This window comes from Oryctolagus cuniculus, chromosome 3, assembly GCF_051225735.1.
Source record: "Oryctolagus cuniculus isolate XC-2025 breed Fujian yellow rabbit chromosome 3, ASM5122573v1, whole genome shotgun sequence".
Classification (NCBI taxonomy): domain Eukaryota; kingdom Metazoa; phylum Chordata; class Mammalia; order Lagomorpha; family Leporidae; genus Oryctolagus; species Oryctolagus cuniculus.
Genome location: NC_142869.1, coordinates 20,531,079 through 20,551,630, shown reverse-complemented (window position 1 = coordinate 20,551,630; position 20,552 = coordinate 20,531,079). Strand labels below are relative to the sequence as shown.

At 57.6% G+C, this 20,552-nt stretch overlaps 2 protein-coding genes across 2 annotated transcripts; both read right to left on the bottom strand.

Moving 5' to 3' along the window:
• Positions 1–9,641: 9,641 nt before the first annotated feature.
• FEV (FEV transcription factor, ETS family member) lies at positions 9,642–13,224 on the bottom strand. The gene is made up of 3 exons (XM_051849862.3): positions 13,173–13,224; positions 12,402–12,476; positions 9,642–10,683 (listed from the first exon to the last, which is right to left on the bottom strand). Exons 1-3 carry the CDS (start codon positions 13,222–13,224, stop codon positions 10,097–10,099), a joined length of 714 nt encoding a protein of 237 aa, XP_051705822.1. The 3' UTR covers positions 9,642–10,096.
• Positions 13,225–17,522: 4,298 nt separating this feature from the next.
• Positions 17,523–20,260, bottom strand: CRYBA2 (crystallin beta A2). The gene is made up of 5 exons (NM_001099970.1): positions 20,229–20,260; positions 19,873–20,037; positions 19,112–19,253; positions 18,147–18,289; positions 17,523–17,726 (listed from the first exon to the last, which is right to left on the bottom strand). Exons 2-5 carry the CDS (start codon positions 20,031–20,033, stop codon positions 17,579–17,581), a joined length of 594 nt encoding a protein of 197 aa, NP_001093440.1. The 5' UTR covers positions 20,034–20,037; positions 20,229–20,260; the 3' UTR covers positions 17,523–17,578.
• Positions 20,261–20,552: the final 292 nt, after the last annotated feature.

Genomic DNA, 20,552 nt, shown 5'->3' with positions numbered 1-20,552 from the left:
TTTTCTTGCTTTTACAGTGTTCTAGGAGAAGCAGAGGTTCCTTTGTGTGCTGATCTTATACCTTGCTGGAATATTCTTAGCTCAGTTTTCTAGCTGAATCTCTTGGATGTCTCCCTGGGACTTCTTTTCATGCCCTGAATTTAAAAGTAGTGTGTGGGCTGTTGCTGTGGTGCAGTCAGTTGAGCGGCTGGTTGTGAGAAAGCAGTAGGAGATGGCCCAAATGCTTGGACCTTTGCACCCATGTGGGAGGAGAACAGCCCAAGTACTTGGATTTCTTCTACCACAGGAGTAGAGACCGGGATGGAGTTTCTGGCTCCTGGCTTTGTCTTGGCCAAGCTCTGGCTATTGCTGGGAAGTGAATCAACAGGTGGAAAAGCTTTCTCTCTGTCTCTCCCTCTCTATCACTCTGCCTTTTAAATCAATAAATAAGTAAATAAATAAATAAGAAATGGGGCCGGCGCAGCAGCTCACTAGGCTAATCCTCCGCCTAGCGGCGCTGGCACACCGGGTTCTAGTCCCGGTCGGGGTGCCGGATTCTGTCCCGGTTGCCCGTCTTCCAGGCCAGCTCTCTGCTGTGGCCCGGGAGTGCAGTGGAGGATGGCCCAGGTGCTTGGGCCCTGCACCCCATGGGAGACCAGGAAAAGCACCTGGCTCCTGGCTCCTGCCATCGGATCAGCGCGGTGCGCCGGCCGCAGCGCGCCGGCCATGGCGGCCATTGGAGGGTGAACCAACGGCAAAAGGAAGACCTTTCTCTCTGTCTCTCTCTCTCACTGTCCACTCTGCCTGTCAAAAAAAAAAAAAAAAAAAAAAAAAAAAAAAAAAAAAAGAAAGAAAGAAAAAAAAGAAAAAAAAGAAATGGGGGCTGGTGCTGTCACCTAGTTGGCTAAGCCTCTGCCTGCAGCGCCGGCATCCCATGTGGGTGCAGGTTCGAGTCTTGGCTGCTCCTCTTCTGATCCAGCTCTCTGCTATGGGTTGGGAAAGCAGTGGAAGACACCCCAAGTTCTTGGGCCCCTATACCCCCTTGGGAGACTCGGAAGAAGCTCCAGGATCCTGGCTTCGGATTGGCCCGGCTCTGGCCGTTGCGGGCATTTGGAGAGTGATCCAGCAGATCCTTTCTCTCTGTGTCTCCCTCTCTGTCTGTAATTTTGCCTCTCAAATAAATAAATAAATAATCTTTTTTTAAAAAAGAAAGGCAGTGTGATGTGATGTACAGAACAAGAGTCAGAGGTTTAATATCTCCTCCACTGTTTACTGGCTGTTGCTCTGAGATAGTCATTCCTCCTCTCTGAATTTCCATTTCTCATCTAGAGACAGAAAGAAAGGAACTCAGATGTGTTGTGTCTATCAGATGCCTATCGCAGGAATGACAATATGACTGTTGTTAGGGTGACAACTGTTGCTATGGTAGTGAGTGCTATTCAGCAAGATTGACAGGGGAAAGGGGGCGGAGCCAGAGTCTAGAATGAGGCCCTAGGATGCTGTGATGAGCTCTGCTGGTCCCTGAGGCAGTGAGGAGCCCTGGAGGCCTGGGCCTCCCATGAGTTCTCTTGTGACCTGGGTGACACGTGTTTACTCCTGGCTACCATGCCAGGGCCCCGGTGGGACCCACGTGCCTCTCTGTGGAAGGCCAACCAGGGGATTTGCTTCAGCTGCTGGAGTCTACATAGTGGAACCCACCTGGCTCAGCATTCCTGAGGCCAGGCGCCTCCTGTGCCTCCTCCTGTGCTTCCATAACTCACCTACTTGGTGACCTGGGAGAGGAGAGGGGCATCTTGAGACGCTAGAATGACCCCAAGAATAATGCAGGGTGCCAGTGCCTGTGCTAATACCCATGCTACAGGGTGTAGTGGCAGCTTGGAAATACCCTGAGATTTTCGGCAAATCTTCACCATAGGACCTTGAAACTTTGTTTTGTTTGTCTGTCATACAGAAATAGTAACAATCCTCTCATTACTAAAGACTCTGTTGCATGTCAGGGAAAGCAGGTCTGTGGGTGCACCTCATAAGCTGCAGAAAGGAGTAAGTACGAGGTGACCCTGAGTCTGGCCCTCGGGCGCAGGTCAGACATGCCCATCGCACAGGCATGTATACAAGGCAGACCCCTAAAAGTGTCAAAGCTGGAAAACCGAGGGTAAGAGCTGGGGCATCAGGAAGGTGATCCCAGGAAAGGAGGATGGATCCCGGAGGTTGTCACCACAGTCGGACCCTCCCCACTCTCCCCATCCATCTCCCCGCCTGGTGTCACCCTCCATTTCTCAAAGGACACACTGCCTGCAACCTCCCTAAAAGCATCCTGCTGTGTTGCTAGGCAACCTGGCCTCCTCCTCCAGTGAAGGGAACAGCGCTCAGGGCCTGGCCTTCCAGCCTCTCTTAGCTGCTCCCTCCTCCAGGCTCAAGGCTGGAGCTCCTCTGACTTGGAGGGAGCGGGAGCGCTGGGCCGCAGCACTGGAACATCAGAGTGGTGGGAAAAGGTCCTTGGTTGAAGGGCAGATGTCCACTTCCGGGCTGCGCCATGCTGGGGGCGTGGACAGCCGCGGAGCAGCCAACTGTGCTGGGCTCTTTAGGCGCATGCTCTGTCCTTGCAGCCAACCACAAGGTAGGTTGTAACCAGCCCAGAGAGAACCAGTGGCCTTCTGAGCTCCATGGGAAATGGGCTGGGTTTGAAGCCTTGTCCAATGAAGTCAGACTGGATACAGACTCTGCCCTGCCCTTTTCCACTGTGCGACTTTGGACAAGTGCCTCAGTTTTCTCATTTATAAAATAGATTGTTGTAAAGATCAAATGTGATTTGGGGGCGGGTGTTTGGCCCAGCGATTAAGACCCTGCTTGGAACACCCACGTCCCATACCTGGAGGGCCTGGGTTCAAGTCCCAGCTCCGCTTCCGATTCCAGCTCCCTGCTAATGTGCACCCTGGGGAACAGCAGAGATGGCCCAAGAACCTGGATCCCTGCCACCCATATGGTAGACCAGGACTGAGTTTTGGCCTCCTGGCTTCAGCCTGACCCAAATCCAACTGTGTGGACATTTGGGGAGTGAGCCAATGGATGGGAGATTTCTCCCCCTCTCTCTGTCTCTCTGCCTTTTAAGTAGAACAACTTTAAGTTGTAATGCGATTTGAGTATTAGTTATGGTGATGTCAGTTGCTGTAACAAAAAACCTTCTCTTCCAGATTTCATGTAATAGTCCACATGATAACCATGGAAGTAAGCAACAGTACTATTCATACTTTATTTTTATTAGAGATTTTTTTATTTATTTGAAAATCAGAGTTACAGGGAGAGAGAGAGAGGTCGTCCATCCAGTGGTTCACTCCTCAGATGGCTGTAACGGCTAGAGCTGGATCTGAAGCCAGGAGCCGGGAGCCAGGAGCTTCTTCTGGGTCTCCCACGTGGGTGCAGGGGCTCAAGGACTTGGCCCATCTTCCATTACTTTCCCAGGCCATTAGCAGAGAGCTGGATTGGAACTGGAGCAGCTGGATTGGAACTGGCGCCCATATGAGATGCCAGCATTGCAGACAGCAGCTTAACCTGCTGGTCACAGCACTGACCCCATGCTATTCGCATTGTAGAAGCGGAAACTGAGTCTCAGGATGGTGTAGACACAGGAGGCCACTTCAAACATTCGTGGAAAATGGAATTAAAGGCTAAGTTCATTTTGGTACAAGAGGTTTTGAGATGCACACATACTTTTTTACAATATGCATTTTCTATGGACTTTTGGAAGTAGCCTCACATCCCCCAGAGCACCTAAGGAGTACCTGGACGAGATGTAACTCATTCAGCGCATGCTCTTGCTGCCCCACACAGGAGTACAGATGTTCTGGGTTTAGGAGGCCAAGGCAGGTGATGATGAGTGTGGCTCTGTAATCACTCAGCAAACGTGGAGAAGCAGCCATGGGGCCCAGACAAGGTCTGGACTGGCAGAAAAAGTAACTGAGGCCACCCAAGTGCCTCTCCGGGGTGCATGGAGGGGGTCTGGTTGAGACTAAATGGGGAGAGGGAAGGGCAGGTGCTGGATTTTTTTAAAAAAATCTGTTTAATAAAAAAAAATGGGGCAGGCATCTGGTGTAGCAGTTAAGAGGCTATTTGGTACACCTGAATTCTATATCATAGTGTTGGGTTCAAGTCCCACCTCCACTTCCAATCCAGCTTCCTGCTAATGAGCACCCTGGAAAGCAGCAGGCAATGGCTCAAGTAATTGGTTCTACACCATTATATGGGCTACATGGATTGAGTTCTGGGCTCCTGGCTTAGGTCTGGCCCAATGCTGCCTGTTGTGGACATCAGGGAATGAACCAGAGGGGATGAAGATTCTGTCTATCCTTCAAATAAATAAAAATAAATTTTTAAATTAAAATAGAAAACATTTTTATATGCACCAAGGTACTTATATAATCATGTGATCTTTATAGCAACTGTATGAGATAGGTTCTGTTATTAGCATGTCCATTTCACAGATGAGATAATTGAGGCACACTGAAGTAAAGTAAGTTACTTAAGGTCACACAATTGGTGACAGAGCCAGCACTAAAAACCAAAAAGCCCAACTCAGAGACTTTACTCTTTTTTTCATTTTATTTTTCATTTGAAAGGCAGAGTTACAGAGAGAAAAGAGACAGAGATCTTCCATCCGCTGGGTTACTCCTCAAATGGTTGCAATGGCCAGGGCTGGGCCAATCAGCAGGCAGGATCCTGGAACTCCATCCAAGTATCCCACATGTGTGGCAGGGGCCCAAGCACTTGAAGCATCTTCTGCTACTTTCCTAGATGCAGTAGCCTGGAGCTGGATCAGAAAATGAGTGTGGGATGCTGGCATCACAGGTGGTGGCTTAACCCACCCTGCCACAATGCTGGGACCAAGTCCTTGCTCTTAACCATCGTGTCATGCTGGCTTTAGTTACAAAGGATGGAATACCAGGATGGAAGAGATAGCTAACAGGCTCCAGCAGGAGAGACTTCTCAGGGAGAGTGGCAGTCAGCAGGCCATTGAGTCTCTCGCTTGTGCACATGAGATGCAGAGAGAATCCTGCCAAGCACCTTGAGGTGGACATGCCACCAAGTCCAGATACACGAAACTGCCACCGCCTCTCTCCCATTCGGGGCTTACAGGCAGAGAACAAGCTGTAGGGCCACGGTTAGGAAAGCAAAGGCTTGCAAAAGATGATCGGGGCAACAGAACAATCTCTGGTGTGTGTGCTTGTTTAAGTTGATTTTCATTTTCTAAAAATATTTATTTCATTTACTTGAAAGGCAAACTGACGAGAGGGAGGGAGGTAGAGTCGGAGGGAGATAGAGATGAGGTAGAGGTAGAGGTAGAGGTAGAGGGAGAGGTAGAGATAGAGGGAGAGAGAGAGGTTGATCTTGCACCAGCTGGTTTGTTCCCTATATGCCCTCAAAAGCCAGAATTGAGCCAGAGCAAATCCAGCAGCCTAGAACTCCGTCTGGGTTTGCCTGTTCGTGGCAGGAACCTAATTACCGGGCCATCATCTGCTGCCTTCCAGGCTGCACTGGAAAGCTGGATTGGAGGCCAGGACTAAACTGGAACGTTGCTATGGATTGCAGGCATCCCAAGTGACAACTTGAGCCATTGTGCCACAAGGCCCACCCCTGATTTCCTTCCTTCTTTTTTTTTAAGATTTATTATTTATTTAAGGGGCATACAGAGATAGGGTGAGATAGAAAGAGAGGTCTTCCATCTGCTGGTTCACTTCCCAAATAGCCACAATGGCTGGAGCTGAGCTGATCCAAAGCCAGGAGCCAGGAGCTTCTTCCAAGTCTCCCACATGGGTACAGGGGCCCAAGAACTTGGGCCGTTCTCTACTGCTTTCCCAGGCCACAGAAGAGAGCTGGATCAGAAGTAGAGCAGCTGGGACTCAAACCTGCATCCATATTGGATGCAGCCACTGCAGGCAGTGGTTTACCCACTACGGCACAGTGCCAGCCACCCCTGATTTGTTTCTTATCAGGCACAATTGCATTTTGTTATCAGACAGGGACTAAGCCAAGAACCCTTACAGGGCAAGCTGTCAATTTGCCCTTTATAACCAGTTGTCTTCTGTCATGAGCAGACCGTTAGGTGTGTGCACTTGCTATGGGCAAGCCCTGGGTCAGACTTCTGTGAGGAAGAAGCTCCCTAGAAGGCCTAGCAAGAGGAGTTATGGTAGGAGGGGAGGACTTGTGCTCTGGGGTCACAGGTGTGCCAGCCTCTAGCTCCTCTGAGCTTCTGCTTCTTTATGTGAAAATAGAGGTGACCACCCTGCCTGTCAAGGTTGTGGCCAAGTCAAAGGAGTTGGATCCTGTAAAACACCAGCATGTGGCAGATGCTGGGACATAGTTGGGTTCGCTGAATAGCTAGGCATATATATTAAATGTTTTTTAAGCATCTTGATTTTGCTCTTTAAAAAATTTTATTTAAAAATCCAGAGAGACACAGAAGACAGAGTAACCTCCTGTGTACCTGTTCATCCTCCAAATGCCTGCAACAGTTAGGGCTGGACCAGGCTGAAGCCAGCAACCAGGAACTCAACCCAGGTCCCCTCTGTGGGTGACAGGGATCCAATTGCTTGAACACTCACTGCTGCCTCCCAGGGTGCACATTAGAGGAAGCTGGACTCGGGAGCAGAGCTGGAACTTGCCCAGGCAATGCAGGCATCCCAAGAACCATCTAAATGCTGGCCAAAGGCTCACTCCTGGTTAGGCAGAATTTTAGTATTAGCAGACCCACTTAACATGAATTATAAAAAGCCCCAAGCAATATGCCGAAGTGAGTTCTGGTGCATTTTAAAGACATGTTGAAGAAAAGATGAAGGCCAGGCAAGCAGCTGGCTTTGAGAAATGACATCACAGCAACCCCCTGGGATGTGTCCACGGCCACTTGAGCTAATGTGAGAAAATGCTCTGCACACTTAGGGCCCCAGGTGGCGCTGTTGCCATGCAACTGTGCAGGGCAGAGTGTGGACAAGGATGTCCTCACGTGGCTTGTAGCAGGACTCCAGGTTCCACCTGCAAGAGATGGCAGGTGGGGCTTAGGGTACATGAGCACCCCCTGTTGGAGGAGACCTGGGTGTGCACAATCTTTAAAAGCGAGGAGACCAAAGGCCACTCAAGGCAAAGAAGTCACTCAGAGCAGTGGGGAAGGGTCTGGCAGAGGACACAGGTCCTAGAACCGGCCACTGAGACTTTGGCCAAAACACGGAACATCTTGGGCCTTGGTTTATTTCTCTTCCAGACAAAGCATGACAAACGGCGGAGGTGAAGGCATTTTGTAAACACTGTGGTGCAAATGTACAGCCAGGGGTGGGAGAGTGAGCTGTATCTTCATCAACGATCAGTACAACAGGGAATGCAAAGGGGCTGGTCCTGGATTGGCGGGGGGGGGGGCGATGGTGGGATCAGTAACTGGCAGGACAAGGGGTTAAGGGTCCGTGAGGACAGGACTGGAGTACTCAGAAGCTGAGTGCGGGGTGAGAGAGTGGCTTCTCCAGGGACTGTCTGTGAGGCGGCACCATCTCAAGACCACAGTAACTCAGCACTCGGAGGGATCACAGAGCTAGGGGAGGCAGCAGGACTGAGCTGGGCTGCAGCACAGGATGTGCATCTAAAGGAGGCCCAGGCTGGAGTCATAAATCACATTTGATGGGCACTGTCTGGTTACTTGCTTTCGGGGGACAGAGAGAATCTAGTGACTCCTGAGGTCTCACGGAGCAGGGGAGTTGGAGACCCCCGGTTTGGCCTCAGTATTTTAACACACTAAGGACGGAACCCCAGAGGATGCGAGCTCCCAGGTCAGAAGATCCTGCAGTCCAACTTCTCTCCCAGCTGCCAACAGTGGCCGAGTCCCTCCTCCACCAACTCACAAGTCTCAAGGCTGAAGTCGCCTGAGTCTGCCGCCTCCCTCGCAACTCACAGAAGGCTCTGTGGAACACCGCTGAGGGGCAGCTCATCTACCACGCAGAGGCTCTCCCGTGGATCGGGCCACGTCTGTCCTCCGCACGCTTCCCCCACGTGTCCTGCTACTGCCCTGGGTCCCCTCCCTCAGGACAGCTGCCCTGTCCCTTCCCCGCCCGTTTTCCTTTCCAGCCCTTGCACTGTGGGTGTGTTCCCCGCATTCTTCCTCCTTCCTTCCCAGGTTGGCCCCTGCGCGTGTGTGGCCCTGCTCCCTTCTCTCGTCCTAGCTGCCATGACTCCACAGCGCCCCAGGGACCACGCGGCCTGCCACATATCCATGTAGCACTGTGTTGCCCAAGAAAGCGCTGATTTACAATATCTCGACCGGGTCACCCCCCGCCCCTTGCCAAGACTCATACTCTGGCCTCTTGTTTCATTTTACCAACCCACGTGCCTTGCTAGGAAATTTCATTTATTACACTCAGGCTGCAATCCTTAGTGGCCCAGATCATTCTAGAACCTGGCTCTGCCTCCCCAGTGTGTTCTCTCTCCCTCCCAGCTTCCGCCCCCGCCCCCAGCACCACTGTGAAGAGACCCTCCCCATGGTTCATGTATGCTATAAGCAAGGATGGTGACAGTTACCTCCGTGGAGTGGGACTCCAGGTGACGTCACCCCACCCTGCCACCCTTACACTCTTCATCCAATATAAGACGAAGATGTTATGTGTGCTTTCCAATTTTTCTGCCCCAACTGTATGCTGTTTGGACAACCAGGAAAAATGCGAAAATGAGTTATAAGTCTTTGCCTTGGTGGATTATTCAGCAAACAGCCCCACCCCCACCCGTGCCTGGATTCCCGCCTTCCACCTGCTCTTCCCCTCCTTACCCAAGGGGCACGGGAAACGGTCAGCTGCCCAGTGGGGGCCCAGGGCACCCCCTACCCCCAGAAGGAACCTTTGGCCCTTGGGAGAGAAATACCCGGACCACGGGGAAGGGGGAGCGGCTATCACTTCCAGCACCTTGCCCGGGGTTGTTTGCGTGTAGGGGGAGGCGTTTTTGGCAATTTTCCTGCCATGGCGTTTGGGTGGACGCGTGAAGCCATCACCAGGGCCGTGGCCGCGGCATTCAGAAGGGCCTGTAGGTGGGGGCCCTCTCAGCCTCCAGACCTGGGATGCAGGGCAAGGTTCCCTTCTTCGCCCTCTTTGCAGGCCAGAGGAGGTCTGAAGGCGACCAGGTCCTCCCAACCTCAATCTGGTGCCGCCCCGCGGCGGCGCCATAGCCCGCCTGTGTTTAGGATTAAAACCAGGCCCCGGCTTCCCCTCCTTCGGCCAGCAGAGGGCGCGCTCCGCCCGCGATTAGCAGGCGCCGTGGCGAGCCGGGGCTGGGAGCCGCGGCCCGGAGCGCCCTTGGGAAAAAGAAGAGGCAGATGCTGAGAAAAGATAGGGGTGGCGCAGAGTGACAGTACGATGGGGAGGGCTGGGCATGGAGAGGCTGCGGGCAGCTTGAGGTGGGACAGGTGGGCTGGAGCCCGAGAGGAGGGGAGGGGCAGACGGAAGCCCGGGTGCGGCGCGTCTTGCTCAGAGAATGAGCCCACCCGCCCGGCGTCCGGCTTTGTGGTCCGCAGCACCCCCCCCGCCCGCCCTCGCCCCCTCCGCGGCGGGCCTTTCTGCTCTGGCTTGAGCCGAACCCCATCCTCCTTCCCCACGCTGAACGAAGGTTCGGGTGCAGCCAAGAACAGAGGCGGCGGCGGCGGGCAGCGCGGGAGCTTTAATGGGGGCTGGAAGGGAACAGAACCCCGCCGGGCCCTCCTGGGGGGGCGGGGAGCGAGTGCCACGGGAGTGACCTCTACCGAGACTGCTCCGTCCCAGGTGGCAGGAGGACAGTGAGAGGCCTCCACGTGCCGGGATGCGGGCAGAAACAGGAAAAGGTCACGAGGCTAGGCGAGGGGCAGGCGGAGGAGGGACAGAGAGTCAAGGCGGCGCGCGGTCGCCTTCCCCAGGGGCCGGGGCGGGTGCAGCAGGGGGCGAGTCAAGAGTCACAGGAAAGTTGGGGAGGTCACCGGGGTCTGCCCCGGGGCTGGGGGCGGCCTGGTGAGGGCCGTCTGGGCTCCAGGATCGCGGAGGGAGGCTCCGGGGCCCCTCCCCGGGCCTGGGTGCGTCGGGCGAGGCTCAGCATGTGGGGGAGGCCGAGTGGCACCCCGCCGCCCCGTCTAGTGGTAATGGCCCCCCAAGTGCGAGGCGGCCGCCACGGCGCCGAAGGGCCCGGGCGGCGGCTGCAAGCCCGGGCTCGGATAGAGAGCGGCGGTGGCGGCGGCGGTGGCGGCGGGGCCCGGACCCGGCCAGTAGGAGAAGCCGGCGGGCGCGACGCCGGCCGAGGCGGCCATGAGGTTGAGTTTGGAGAGGCCGGGGAAGGGCAGCGGCGCGAGGCCGGCGGGCAGCTTGTAGAGCGCGCCGTCCTGGGCGGCGGCGGCCGCGGCGGCTGCGGCGGCCGCGGCGTGGGCGTGCGCGGGCGGCGGCTGGCAGGCCTGCGCCAGGCCCTGGAAGTCGAAGCGGTAGGCGTAGCGCTTGCCGTGCACCTTGCTCATGATGTTCTTGTCGTAGTAGTAGCGCAGCGCGCGGCTCAGCTTGTCGTAGTTCATGTTGGGCTTGCTCTTGCGCTCGCCCCAGCGCCGCGCCACCTCGTCCGGGTCGGTGAGCTTGAACTCGCCGTGGCCGCCCTCCCACGCGATGCAGCCGGCGTTCGCGCGGTCCGCCAGCAGCTCCAGCAGAAACTGCCACAGCTGGATCTGCCCGCTGCCTGTGGGGGACGGGGGAGGGGAGGTCAGCCACAGGTCGCCCGGAGAGGAGGCTGCAACTGGAGGAACAGGTGCCAGGAAACCGACCCAGCCCGGCGGCAGGCGGGAGCGGGCACGGCCAGCCGTGGCCGCTGCAGCTGGAGTCGCTGGCCAGCGAGGGGCCACTGAGGCCATTTCGCACTTCAGCACAATGGACGGACGTTCGGCTTCCACTTAGGAGGACGAAGCCCCCGGGACCCGTGGACAATGGGGAGAGAAGAGGAAGCATCATATTCTCCCCACGAACGCGGCAGCGGCACCACCGTGCACAGGGGCAGCTACCAGCCCCGAACCGCCACGGAGTACGTGAGCCCTTCTTCAGGTGCCCTGAAGCACAGAGCAGGTCATTGGCCTGCCCCACCCCTGCTGCACCAGAAGGGAAGAGGCTGGCGAGCAGCCATAGGACCCTGGCCACTCCTGGAGGAGGACCAGCCATGCCCCAGCCCCTGAAGGCCCTGCCTGAGATGGGGTGGTGACTGTCTTCCCAGGGACACCATGTCAGATAGGAGCCAGGACAGTGGCCCACCATAGGTGAGAAGAGGCCTCCTATGAAGTGCGCAGAGCTCTGCACTGGCACTGCTAGGATTCAATCTCTTTTTTCGGATCAGGCGGGACTCCCCCAGTGCTAAGGTGCCCTTAATTGCCAGGGGCTGATGAACTGCTAGGATTGGGAAGCGAGGGTACCTGGCTCTGGCCTCCTCTTCTGCGGGATTTCAGGGTAAGGAGGTTTTTCATGGTTATGCAGGAGGTGAGAGTGGGAGCCCAGAATTCCTGCTCCCCAAGAAAAACCCTGACACACTCCCCCTTTTGAAATAAAACGGTTTTCCTCAAAGTCATCTGACTATTGCTTCCGATCCTGCGGGTGAACCTCTCTCCTTTGCATTCGACCCTCCCAGAACCCAGATGCTGCCCTTGTGCCATAATTTCAACTCTGGTCACACCCAGCCAGCTCAGCGAGGACGTTCGGTTTTAGGGTCAGAAGCAAGGAAAGATTCAGATGAAACCGTGCACCTGACAACCATGGCTGACTGCCATCAGCGGTTTGGAAGCCCGTTCTTAAAAGGCATTGTAATTGCTCCTGGATAAAGCAGTTTGCCTATCTCGTTTTTGTGGTTACTGTAACTTTGTGAAATCTGGGGAACCAGCTGGGGCAGGGGTACCACCTGTGGTGAGGCACGGCCTGCGGAACCAGCCGCCACAGGGTGATGTACTGACCTGGAGCTTGCTAGAGGTGAACGGATCGCGGTCCAGTGCGCTGTCCAGTGCAGCAGGAAACCCTGGCCAGGGTCTAATGGCTGGACAGCCCCGTGTGGTGGAGGAGGGATTTTTTGGGTCCCTTTGCAATCCATGCTGTGGCCATGTACTCCTGCTGCCAGCAGGGACAGGAGCCAAGGGCCTCAGCTGTGGACCCAAAGCCTGGAATACCCTACTCTGCAGAAACACAGTATCCTCTTCACCTGCCCTGGTTCCCAAGTCCAGCGCTGGGACTGGCAAATGCAGGGGCCAAAGGCCGAGTGACTGGCTCCCCAGGGGCCCCTGCCAAGGACCCTGTGCTTCCCAGAGCCCAGGGTGCACCTCGCTCCCATCCCCTCTTGGGGTGCCTGGTGGCGCCAGCTCCCCTCTTGTCGGCCCCGGCCGCTGCCCTCGCCTCTCCGCGCTCCCAGTGTGCTGTCCAGCTCACCTTTCTGCACCGCGGGGCTCAGCGGCCCCCAGCCGGGGCTCTTCCCTTCCTTGAAGAGGCTGTCTCCGACGGGATCTGAGGAAGCAGGAGAAAAGGTGGGCGGGGGTGAAGGTGACGACTTTGACCTACGGAACCCGCGGCCAAGTCTGGAGGGGAGATGCCATGGTCCCCAGGCTCGAGGCTGGGGGCCCCGGGGCCACCGGGCTCCTCCTCCTGGAGCCGTCCCCGGCGCGCGCCGCGCGGAGCTCCTCTGTGGAGCCCAAGTCAGGAAACGCGTCCAGGAAAAAGGAAATCCGCTTTCCGAAGGGGCCGGCTGGAGCTTTATAAAGCCGGGCGGGTATTGCGCCAGCCGAGCCGCAGCGCGGAGCCCATTCGGGAGAAGAGGAGGGCGCCTGGAGCGCCGGGCCGGCGCGAATGCTCGCAGCACGAAGGTGAGGAGCCGCGAGGGCGCAGGGTCGACGCCCTGCGGACCGCAGCCTCCCGCACGCTCGAGCACGCAGTCCTCTACCACGCCGGAGACCCCAGCTTCCCTTACCAGGCCCCCAATCTGCTCACTTGGAGTCCTTTGGATCCCAGGCTGACCCCCCCCAACACACCCCCGCAGCTCTCTCCCTGCCCTTTTAGATTCCCCGAAACGCCCTACATTGTAATCAGACCTCCCAGCAATCTGATTCTGCGGACCGCGTCCCCTTCCCTGGGACCCTGGCACCCCCTTCCCGCGCCCGAGCCCAGGGTCCCGGCGCCTCCAGCCCCGGGCTGCTCCCTGAGTACCTGGCAGGTACATGTTGATCAGCAGGGGCTGGGAGGCGCCGCTCTGTCTCATCGCTGCCGGGGGACTGGGCGGTGGGAGATGGGGGAGGGGAGGGGGGGACCGGGGAGCGTCAGGCTTTGCGCTCCAGGGCACCGGTCCCCGCCCGAGGCGACCGCGGGTGACAGGGAGGAAGAGACGGCGCCGGGTCCAGCAGGGCCTGGCGGGAGGGGGCAGTCCGGGTGTGGCGGGGATGGCGAAGGTGGGGGTGGGGGTCCTCGAGCGGCGCTCCCAGCTACCGGGCCGCTTGGAACCCTCGGGCCCCCGCGCGGGCAGGGGCCGCAATTTCCGTTTTAATTAAAGCACGGCCGCCTCGGCCCCCCGGACCCCGCCCCCGCCCCTCTTATCGTCCCATCGCAATAAAGTCTCCAACGCGCCGCGCCACAGCCAAGCGCACCCGGCAGCCCCCCGCGCCCCGCAGCCGGGGAGACGCGGGGGATGGGCCCCCGGGCCGAGCTCTTCGAAGGGGGCCGAGAGCGCCTTTTTTTTTTCCGCCTCCGTGATTCTCTGCAAACAGTGATGGGGCGGGGGTGTAGCAGGACCCACCTCGGACCCCCACGGCCGCAGCCCCCTCCCCCGGAGCCCTCCTTCCCTCCTGCTCCCGCCCCGTCGCCGCTCACTCTGCTCCCTCTCCCTCCCCTGCCCCCACCCTGCCCGGGTTCCCGTCTCCAGGCTGCGTTATCTGCATCTTCACTTTTAAATTTCCGCTTCCCTCCCTCTCGCCTGTCGCTGCGCTCCGGGCTCGGCAGCCGTTGCTCCCTTTATCTATGCCCACCCCCGCGCCTTCTCCCGCCTCTTCTCCCTCTCTCTGCTCTGCCCTGGAGACTCAGCCCCTTCCCCGTCGTCTCCCCCTCGCTTTCGCCCCGTCTCCAGACTTTCTACAATCCCCGCGCCTCGGCCCCACCCCGGGCAGCTCCCCTGACAGCTGCAGCCCCCCCCCCACGCACGCCCCTCCTCTCCACGCTCCATCCCCCTCCTGGGGTCCCAGCTCCCCCCTCGGCCCCGCCTCCGTTCTCCCCAGCTGCTGAGTGCCCTCCAGTCTCCTCTCTGCCTCCCCGGTTCTTCTCCCTCCCCTCCATTCAGTCCCAACAACAGATGAGGTGCGACTCTGCAGAGAGGATCCATGCTGGCTTTGCTTGGTGGGCTCCTGACCTCCTGCCAATCCCCTGGCAACTCTTCTTCCACCGTACACACAGCGCATCCGCCCAGTCAGCCTGGTTTTTTCCATTCTGGGCTGGACAGGGAGAAGGATGAAACCGGGCTAGTGTACAGTTAGAGGGCTGAAAGCCCCTTCCAAGAAAGCGAGACCTTTGTCTAACTCATGCAAAGATGCTGACACGGTTCCCAAGGGGGCTAGAGTCTCTAGTGACCTGTGGGGCTTTAACCAACGGACCTGAGCCAGGGGCCCATGCAGCACCCAGGACTACTGTCAGAATTTGTCTTCTCAAGGCCCTCTCTCTCCCGGTTTGAGTCCAGGGACTGCAGGGGCCTGAGAGTGGTCCAGTTCCTGCAGGGTCCCTGCCCCTGGGCGCCCACCCAAGGGAGATGGCTGGAAAATCCTCTTGCGATGCAAAGGAGTCAGGGGGCATTGTGAAGGCAGAGTGTGAGGGTATCCTTGAGGGATGGGGAAGGGAGCTTTAGGAGGTGGCCGTGGAATCTGGTGGGAGCAAAGATGAGAGGTTGGGATGTTCTTTGGGGACCAAACTCAGTGCTCTGTCAGAGGGAAGGACCTTGAAGGTGGGGCTGGGATGCCAGTCTTTCTCCTTTGGGTGCTGTCTTGTTTTTTTCCCCCAACCTCTACTGACAGAAACCGAGAAGGAGCAAGGTGTAAGGGCTGGGACAGCCACTTGGAGACTCGCCCACTGAATGCTGTCAGCAGCAGGCATAAGGGAGAGGTGCTCAGAGAGGGGTGTCCTCCCAGGCATCCCAGATCAGCTGCATAGGCTCTGGGTTCCAACCTCCTGGAGGACCCAGGTGCTGGGAAAACTGGGGTGAGGGGAGGGTGTCCCCCACTGCCTCTGTGTCTCAACATCCCCTGTGCCCTCCTGCTTTGAGTACAGCCAGGGTGGAGGCCAGTGGGAGTCTGGCAGTTTTCCTTCCATCCCCTCCGACCTCTGGCTGGGTGCTGGTCCCTGGGGCCTTGCAGACACCCCACCCCGAGCCTGTCCAGAATGGAAGGACATAAAGGTGAAAATTCTCACTCTCAGACTGGCCTCAGACCCCCGACTCCCTAGCTGCTGATAGATGTGGGGAACAGAGCCTGACTCCTGGATCCAGGAAAACCTAAAACTTTCATGGTGGCAAGGGCTATGGCAACCCAACTCCTTCACTGCACAGAAAGCACACTGAGATCCAGAAGACCACGACCTGTTCAGGGCCATATGGCCACTTCCTGAACCCATCTTTGTAGACTTTTCCTGGTGCCCACAGAGAATCCTGGCAGGAGGACAACTCAGCCCAGGACCTATACCAGATCTCCCTTTCATCCATTGCCTGGTCCTCAAAGCAGGCAGCAAGGAGATAGGCTGCTGGACTCAAGTCAGTTTGTGTTCCAAGTTCAACTTCTTACTCCCTCATTTCCTAGTTGTGAAACTTGGGGGAGGGGTATATAACCTTTGAACGCTACCTTTGTCTCATTGCTGGTAAAATAGGGATGATGGTATCTCACATCCAGCATTCTGAGGTTTATATAAAATAACACATGCAGTGCTTAGAACAGGTGCTATACATTGAGCTATGCTTACCATCTCCCTTCCACAAAGGGACAAGGAGCCTGTGACCAGCCGTGAATCTCAGGCTCCTCAGGGACCCATAGAAATTTGGGGCTCTTTTGAGGCCTGAGGCTCTTAGCTACAGCTTGTCACCCTCCATTTAGCCTGGATTTGGCTTCAGGAGCCCTGTATTCAAATTCTGGCTTTGTCACAAATTCAGTGGGTGACCTAATCAAAGCTCCTTCCTGGAGCTCTGGTTTTTTAATTGGTTAAATAGATGAACGGGGGGAGGTATCAGGATGACCACAGGCAACAGGGGCTATGGATTTCAGAGTCCACTCAGGCTCAGAATTCTTACTCCACCTACAGCTCTGTTCCTTGACCCCCTGACCCAACCCTGTGATCCGTGGAGGGTATGGACACAGGATAAGGAGGGCCCTGCACTGACTGCCTGATTTCCCAATGATTTTCCATAACTCTAGAAGCATCTTCAGGGGTTCTCATTGAATCTCTGCAACTATCCCATGAGGTGGGCAAGACAGGCCCCCAGTTCCACAGATGAGGGAATGCAGGCTCTGAGATGCTATGTGCTTGGACCCCTGGTCTGACTTATGATCCAGGGGGTCTTCCCAAAGGAACAACCACCTGACTTCATACAGCTGGACCCCAGGAGACTGCCCAGGTCCAATTTTGACAACTCTGCAATATGGCCCTTCCTTGCCTGGACTAGGCCTATGCTGGACCATTCCTCCCAACTGGTGACTTCAAAACACAAGAAGGACAGGATGAGCAGAGTCTCAGTGGCCTTGGGAAGGCTCTCCTTATGGGGGATGAGGGTATCTTTATCTGGGGCAGAGAGGGAACTGGGGAAAATCCATACTGGAGCCAGGGTCTCTGGGCTGCTACCATACTCAGCCCCACCACGGCTGTGGGCCATGAACCCACATTGCCTCAGTGGCTGGGGCTTGCCCGTCCTCTGAGGCAGAGGGAGGAGTCCAAGAATGAAGAGGAGTTGTTTGGAGCAGCCAAAAGGAAAATGCTTCATAAATGCTGGAGTCCAACACCTTGCAAGGAACTGTGATTCAGAAAAAGGCTCTGGGGGCTGGGCTCACAGAGAGGAAGTCTCCCCCACAGAAGACCCTCGGAGGCAGTGGGACTCCCAACTGATTCTTCCTCTGGGAAAGGAGAGACTTCCCTGGCTGGGTAGGAACCAGGGTGAAAAGTAAGACTGGGAATTAGAGAGGAGCCCAATGGAACTTCTGTGCAGGGTTCAGAAAATTCTGTGTGATGGCAGTAGCTGGCCTGGGGAAGCTCTGAGCCCTGCCGTGGGGGTGTCTGCCTCCACCTCCATCTGAGCTGACAGTACCCACAGCTCAAGTTGGTGGGTCTTTTCCAGAAGAGTCAGGGACTGCTTGTCCTTAACAAGATCCCAGGGATTCTTTCTGATCCCACCAGATCCCACCCACATACAACCCCAGCCAGTTTATGTTTGAGAGTCAAGGGTCCTGGAGCCTGAGGTGGGGGTCTGATGGATCAGGAAAAACCCTCAGAGGGAGGAGGATGGAAGTCACAAACGAGACACCAAGGAGGCAAGAGAGGCAGGCAGGTTCAGAGGCCTTTATTGAGGGTCCCTAGGGAGGCGTCCGGGGCTGGGGAGCCTAGTGCTGGACTCTCCGAATGGACTGCAGCTGCCCAGTGTGGGCCTGCGTGCCGAACTCGCTGTAGTTACGGAACTCGCCGCTGTGCCGGTCCCGCTCTAGGACGTACTGGTAGCCTCGGTAGCCTGGATACTGATAGGCCACCCACCTGGGCCAGTGAGGGAACAAGGGTGATGAGTAGGCCCTCCACCCTCACTCTGTCCTCCCTTTCTCAGCTCCCAACCCCAGCTCCAGAACAACGGCTTTGACCTCCCCTATATGGGTCTCTCCCTGCCCTGCCCACTGTCCCGTCTTCCTGCTGCCCGCCTCATCTCCTCTCACCACCCTCCACTTCCTCTTTACCCATGCTTCCAGTGCCTTCCTCTACTCCTACACTGTTGCCCTGACACCCGTTCTTCTGTTACCCCTTCCCTTCTCTCCCTGTCCATCAGTCTCATCCTCTCTCTTGCCTTGGGCTCCAAATCCTCAGCCTCTGGACCCTGTCCCTCAGTTCCACCCATCACTTCTCACCCTGCTTGGCACTGCCTCCATGCTCTTCCCATCTCCCTGTTCCAGTCCCAGTACTCACGCTCCGGAGCTGACTTTGAGGGAACCCACTTCCTTGCTGGCCCATCCCATGGAGGGCAGGGATGGGTAATCATCACTGAGTTCAAACTTGCAGCCCTGGAAGTTCTCCCCCTCAAACAGTGTCACTCGGCTGTCACTGTGGTTCTGAGGCACAGGAAATTGGGGCCAGAGAGGTCAGACCCCACAGAAGTGTGTCAGTGGATCCATCCTCATGCCTACTCTCCCACCACCCTACTGCCCCAGAAGCTGTGCAGCCACTTAGGCTCCTCAGGCACCCCAGAGCGCCTCATCTGCTCTCTGGCAGTTGGGAAGCTGGGACACTCCAAGGGGCCCCTCTGCTCCTCCTGTGCTGTGGGTTGAGGTGGCAGGTGTGGGGTAGGGTAGGGGAGAGTTCTGGGAGATCCTTTCAGGTGGGAGCTGGAGGGTGTCTTGTGACATAGGCCTGTTTTGCACGAGGAAAATCAGAGGCCCATTAACCAAGAGTTTCCCTAAGGGCCTCGGTAACTATGCAACCCCCTGCCCAGAACCCTGAGTACAGCCAAAGGCCTAAGGGGTACTGGATGCCAGTCAGTATAGACACACACACACACACACACACACACCCTCTTCTCTGCCTCCATCCCTGGATTCAGTTGTAGTCTCCTCTGCATATTAACTCTTGTGGCCTTGGACAAGTCACTTTGACCCTGTGTGTGGGGCTAACGGCAGCCTACCCAGCCTCAAAGGGCTGGGTGGTGATGGAGGACTCCAGGGGCGCCCCACTGGGACGGCCTCGGAGCTGTCCGTGGTGCTGATCTCAGCATGCCGGCCCACTCCCTTCGCTAACTTTGGAGAGCCCTCTGGTGCGGGGAAAGTAGTGCCGCCAGCTCCTAGCCAGGAGTTTGTTTACACCTCCCTTGTAGGGGGCCATGGGGCCAGGGCTTGGAGCTGGGAGGCGGAGGAGGAGGGGAAATGGGCTGTGCTCACCGCGCAGAGCACTGGCCGGAAGGACAGCAGCTGGTTGCTGTGGTGGCCGCTGCTGCCGCTCCAGGCGCTCCAGCGAGGATAGTCTCCCTTCTCCAGGATGAACTGCTGTCCCTGGAAGTCGGGGTACTCAAAGGCCACCCAACTGAAAAAGGAGATGGGGAGCTGGGAGGCATCTACCCCGCCCTGGGGCTTACTGCCATAGAAAAGAGACGCCCCATCTTTTGCTCCAACCACAGCCCCTCCCCGGGCACACCCATTGCCTGGCAATCTGGCCCTTCTCCAGGGCCCAGGCCAGCTGCTGTTCCTGGCATGAGGATCCCAGGATTTCCACTCAGAGCGCCCAGGTGGGAAGGAATTTCCCAGGTTAGGAAGATCACACACCATGCGCTCCTACCCCAAATGTTAAGGGGCAGAGAGGCATGGAGCCCCCAGCCTGCTGCCAAAGCGAGTGGTCTACCTTCACACAAAGAAGTCTGGAAAGGCCAAAGCTGCACTGGACACCCTGTGGGGCCCAGGCTGGCCCCACGGTGACCCGAAGGGGTAGCTTTTTGCCTTTCTTCAGCTAGAGTGCGAGCTTTCTCTTTCCTAAGATTATTCTTGCCATCAGTGAGTTTTGAGAAGACCGACGGGTTTCTCGCGCTGGGGGTGGGGTCTCCCTCGGGGCTCACAGGGCCGGGGACTGAGGTCCCAGGCTCCGCGCTTGGGCTAGGAGAGCGAGGCGCCCCTGTATCCCCGCCCAGCCGCGGCCGGGAATCACTCACGCTCCGTTTTCCACCTTGACCGAGCGCACCCTGCGCAGGCCTCCGCGCTCGCCGACGTTGGCGCAGTCGCTCAGCAGCCGGCAGCGTCGGCCTTGGAAGTCCTCCTCGTCCCAGAGGGTGAGGCAGGCGGGCGCGGGGCCCGGCGCGGAGGCGCTGCTCATGCCGCTGCGGACAGAAAGGGCGGGACCACGCCGTCAGCGCCTCGCCTGGAACTCCCTTTCTAGCCAAAGCCTGCCCAGCCCGGGTAACGGGGCCCAGGACCCGGGGACTGGACCCAGCCTGGCTCTAGCCCCGGGCTGCCAGGGGCCCTCCCTCATCCCGCCCTTCCCTCCCCGGACCCAGAAGCGGGTGTTCACCGGGTGGGTGAGCGCGGCACACGAGGGAAACGGAGAGGCTGCGCGCGGGTCGGGCGTGCGGGGCTTTATACCCAAGCCTGGCCCCGCGCCCCGTTGGCCTGGGGGGAGCTGAGTCAGCAGGCGGGCTGCGGTCCCCTCTGGCTCCCGTGGGGGCTGCGGCCTTTCCCGAGCTGGCCCCAGCCCGCGGGGATTACAACAGAAAGTGCTGAGCCGCGCGTCCCGCGCCCGCCCAGGCCCAGGCTGACACCGCGTTTTCTTTCTTTCGCGCCTGAGCCCGGCAGGGCGCACCGGGCCTCGGGGCAGGACGCCCCCTCCCTGGCCCAG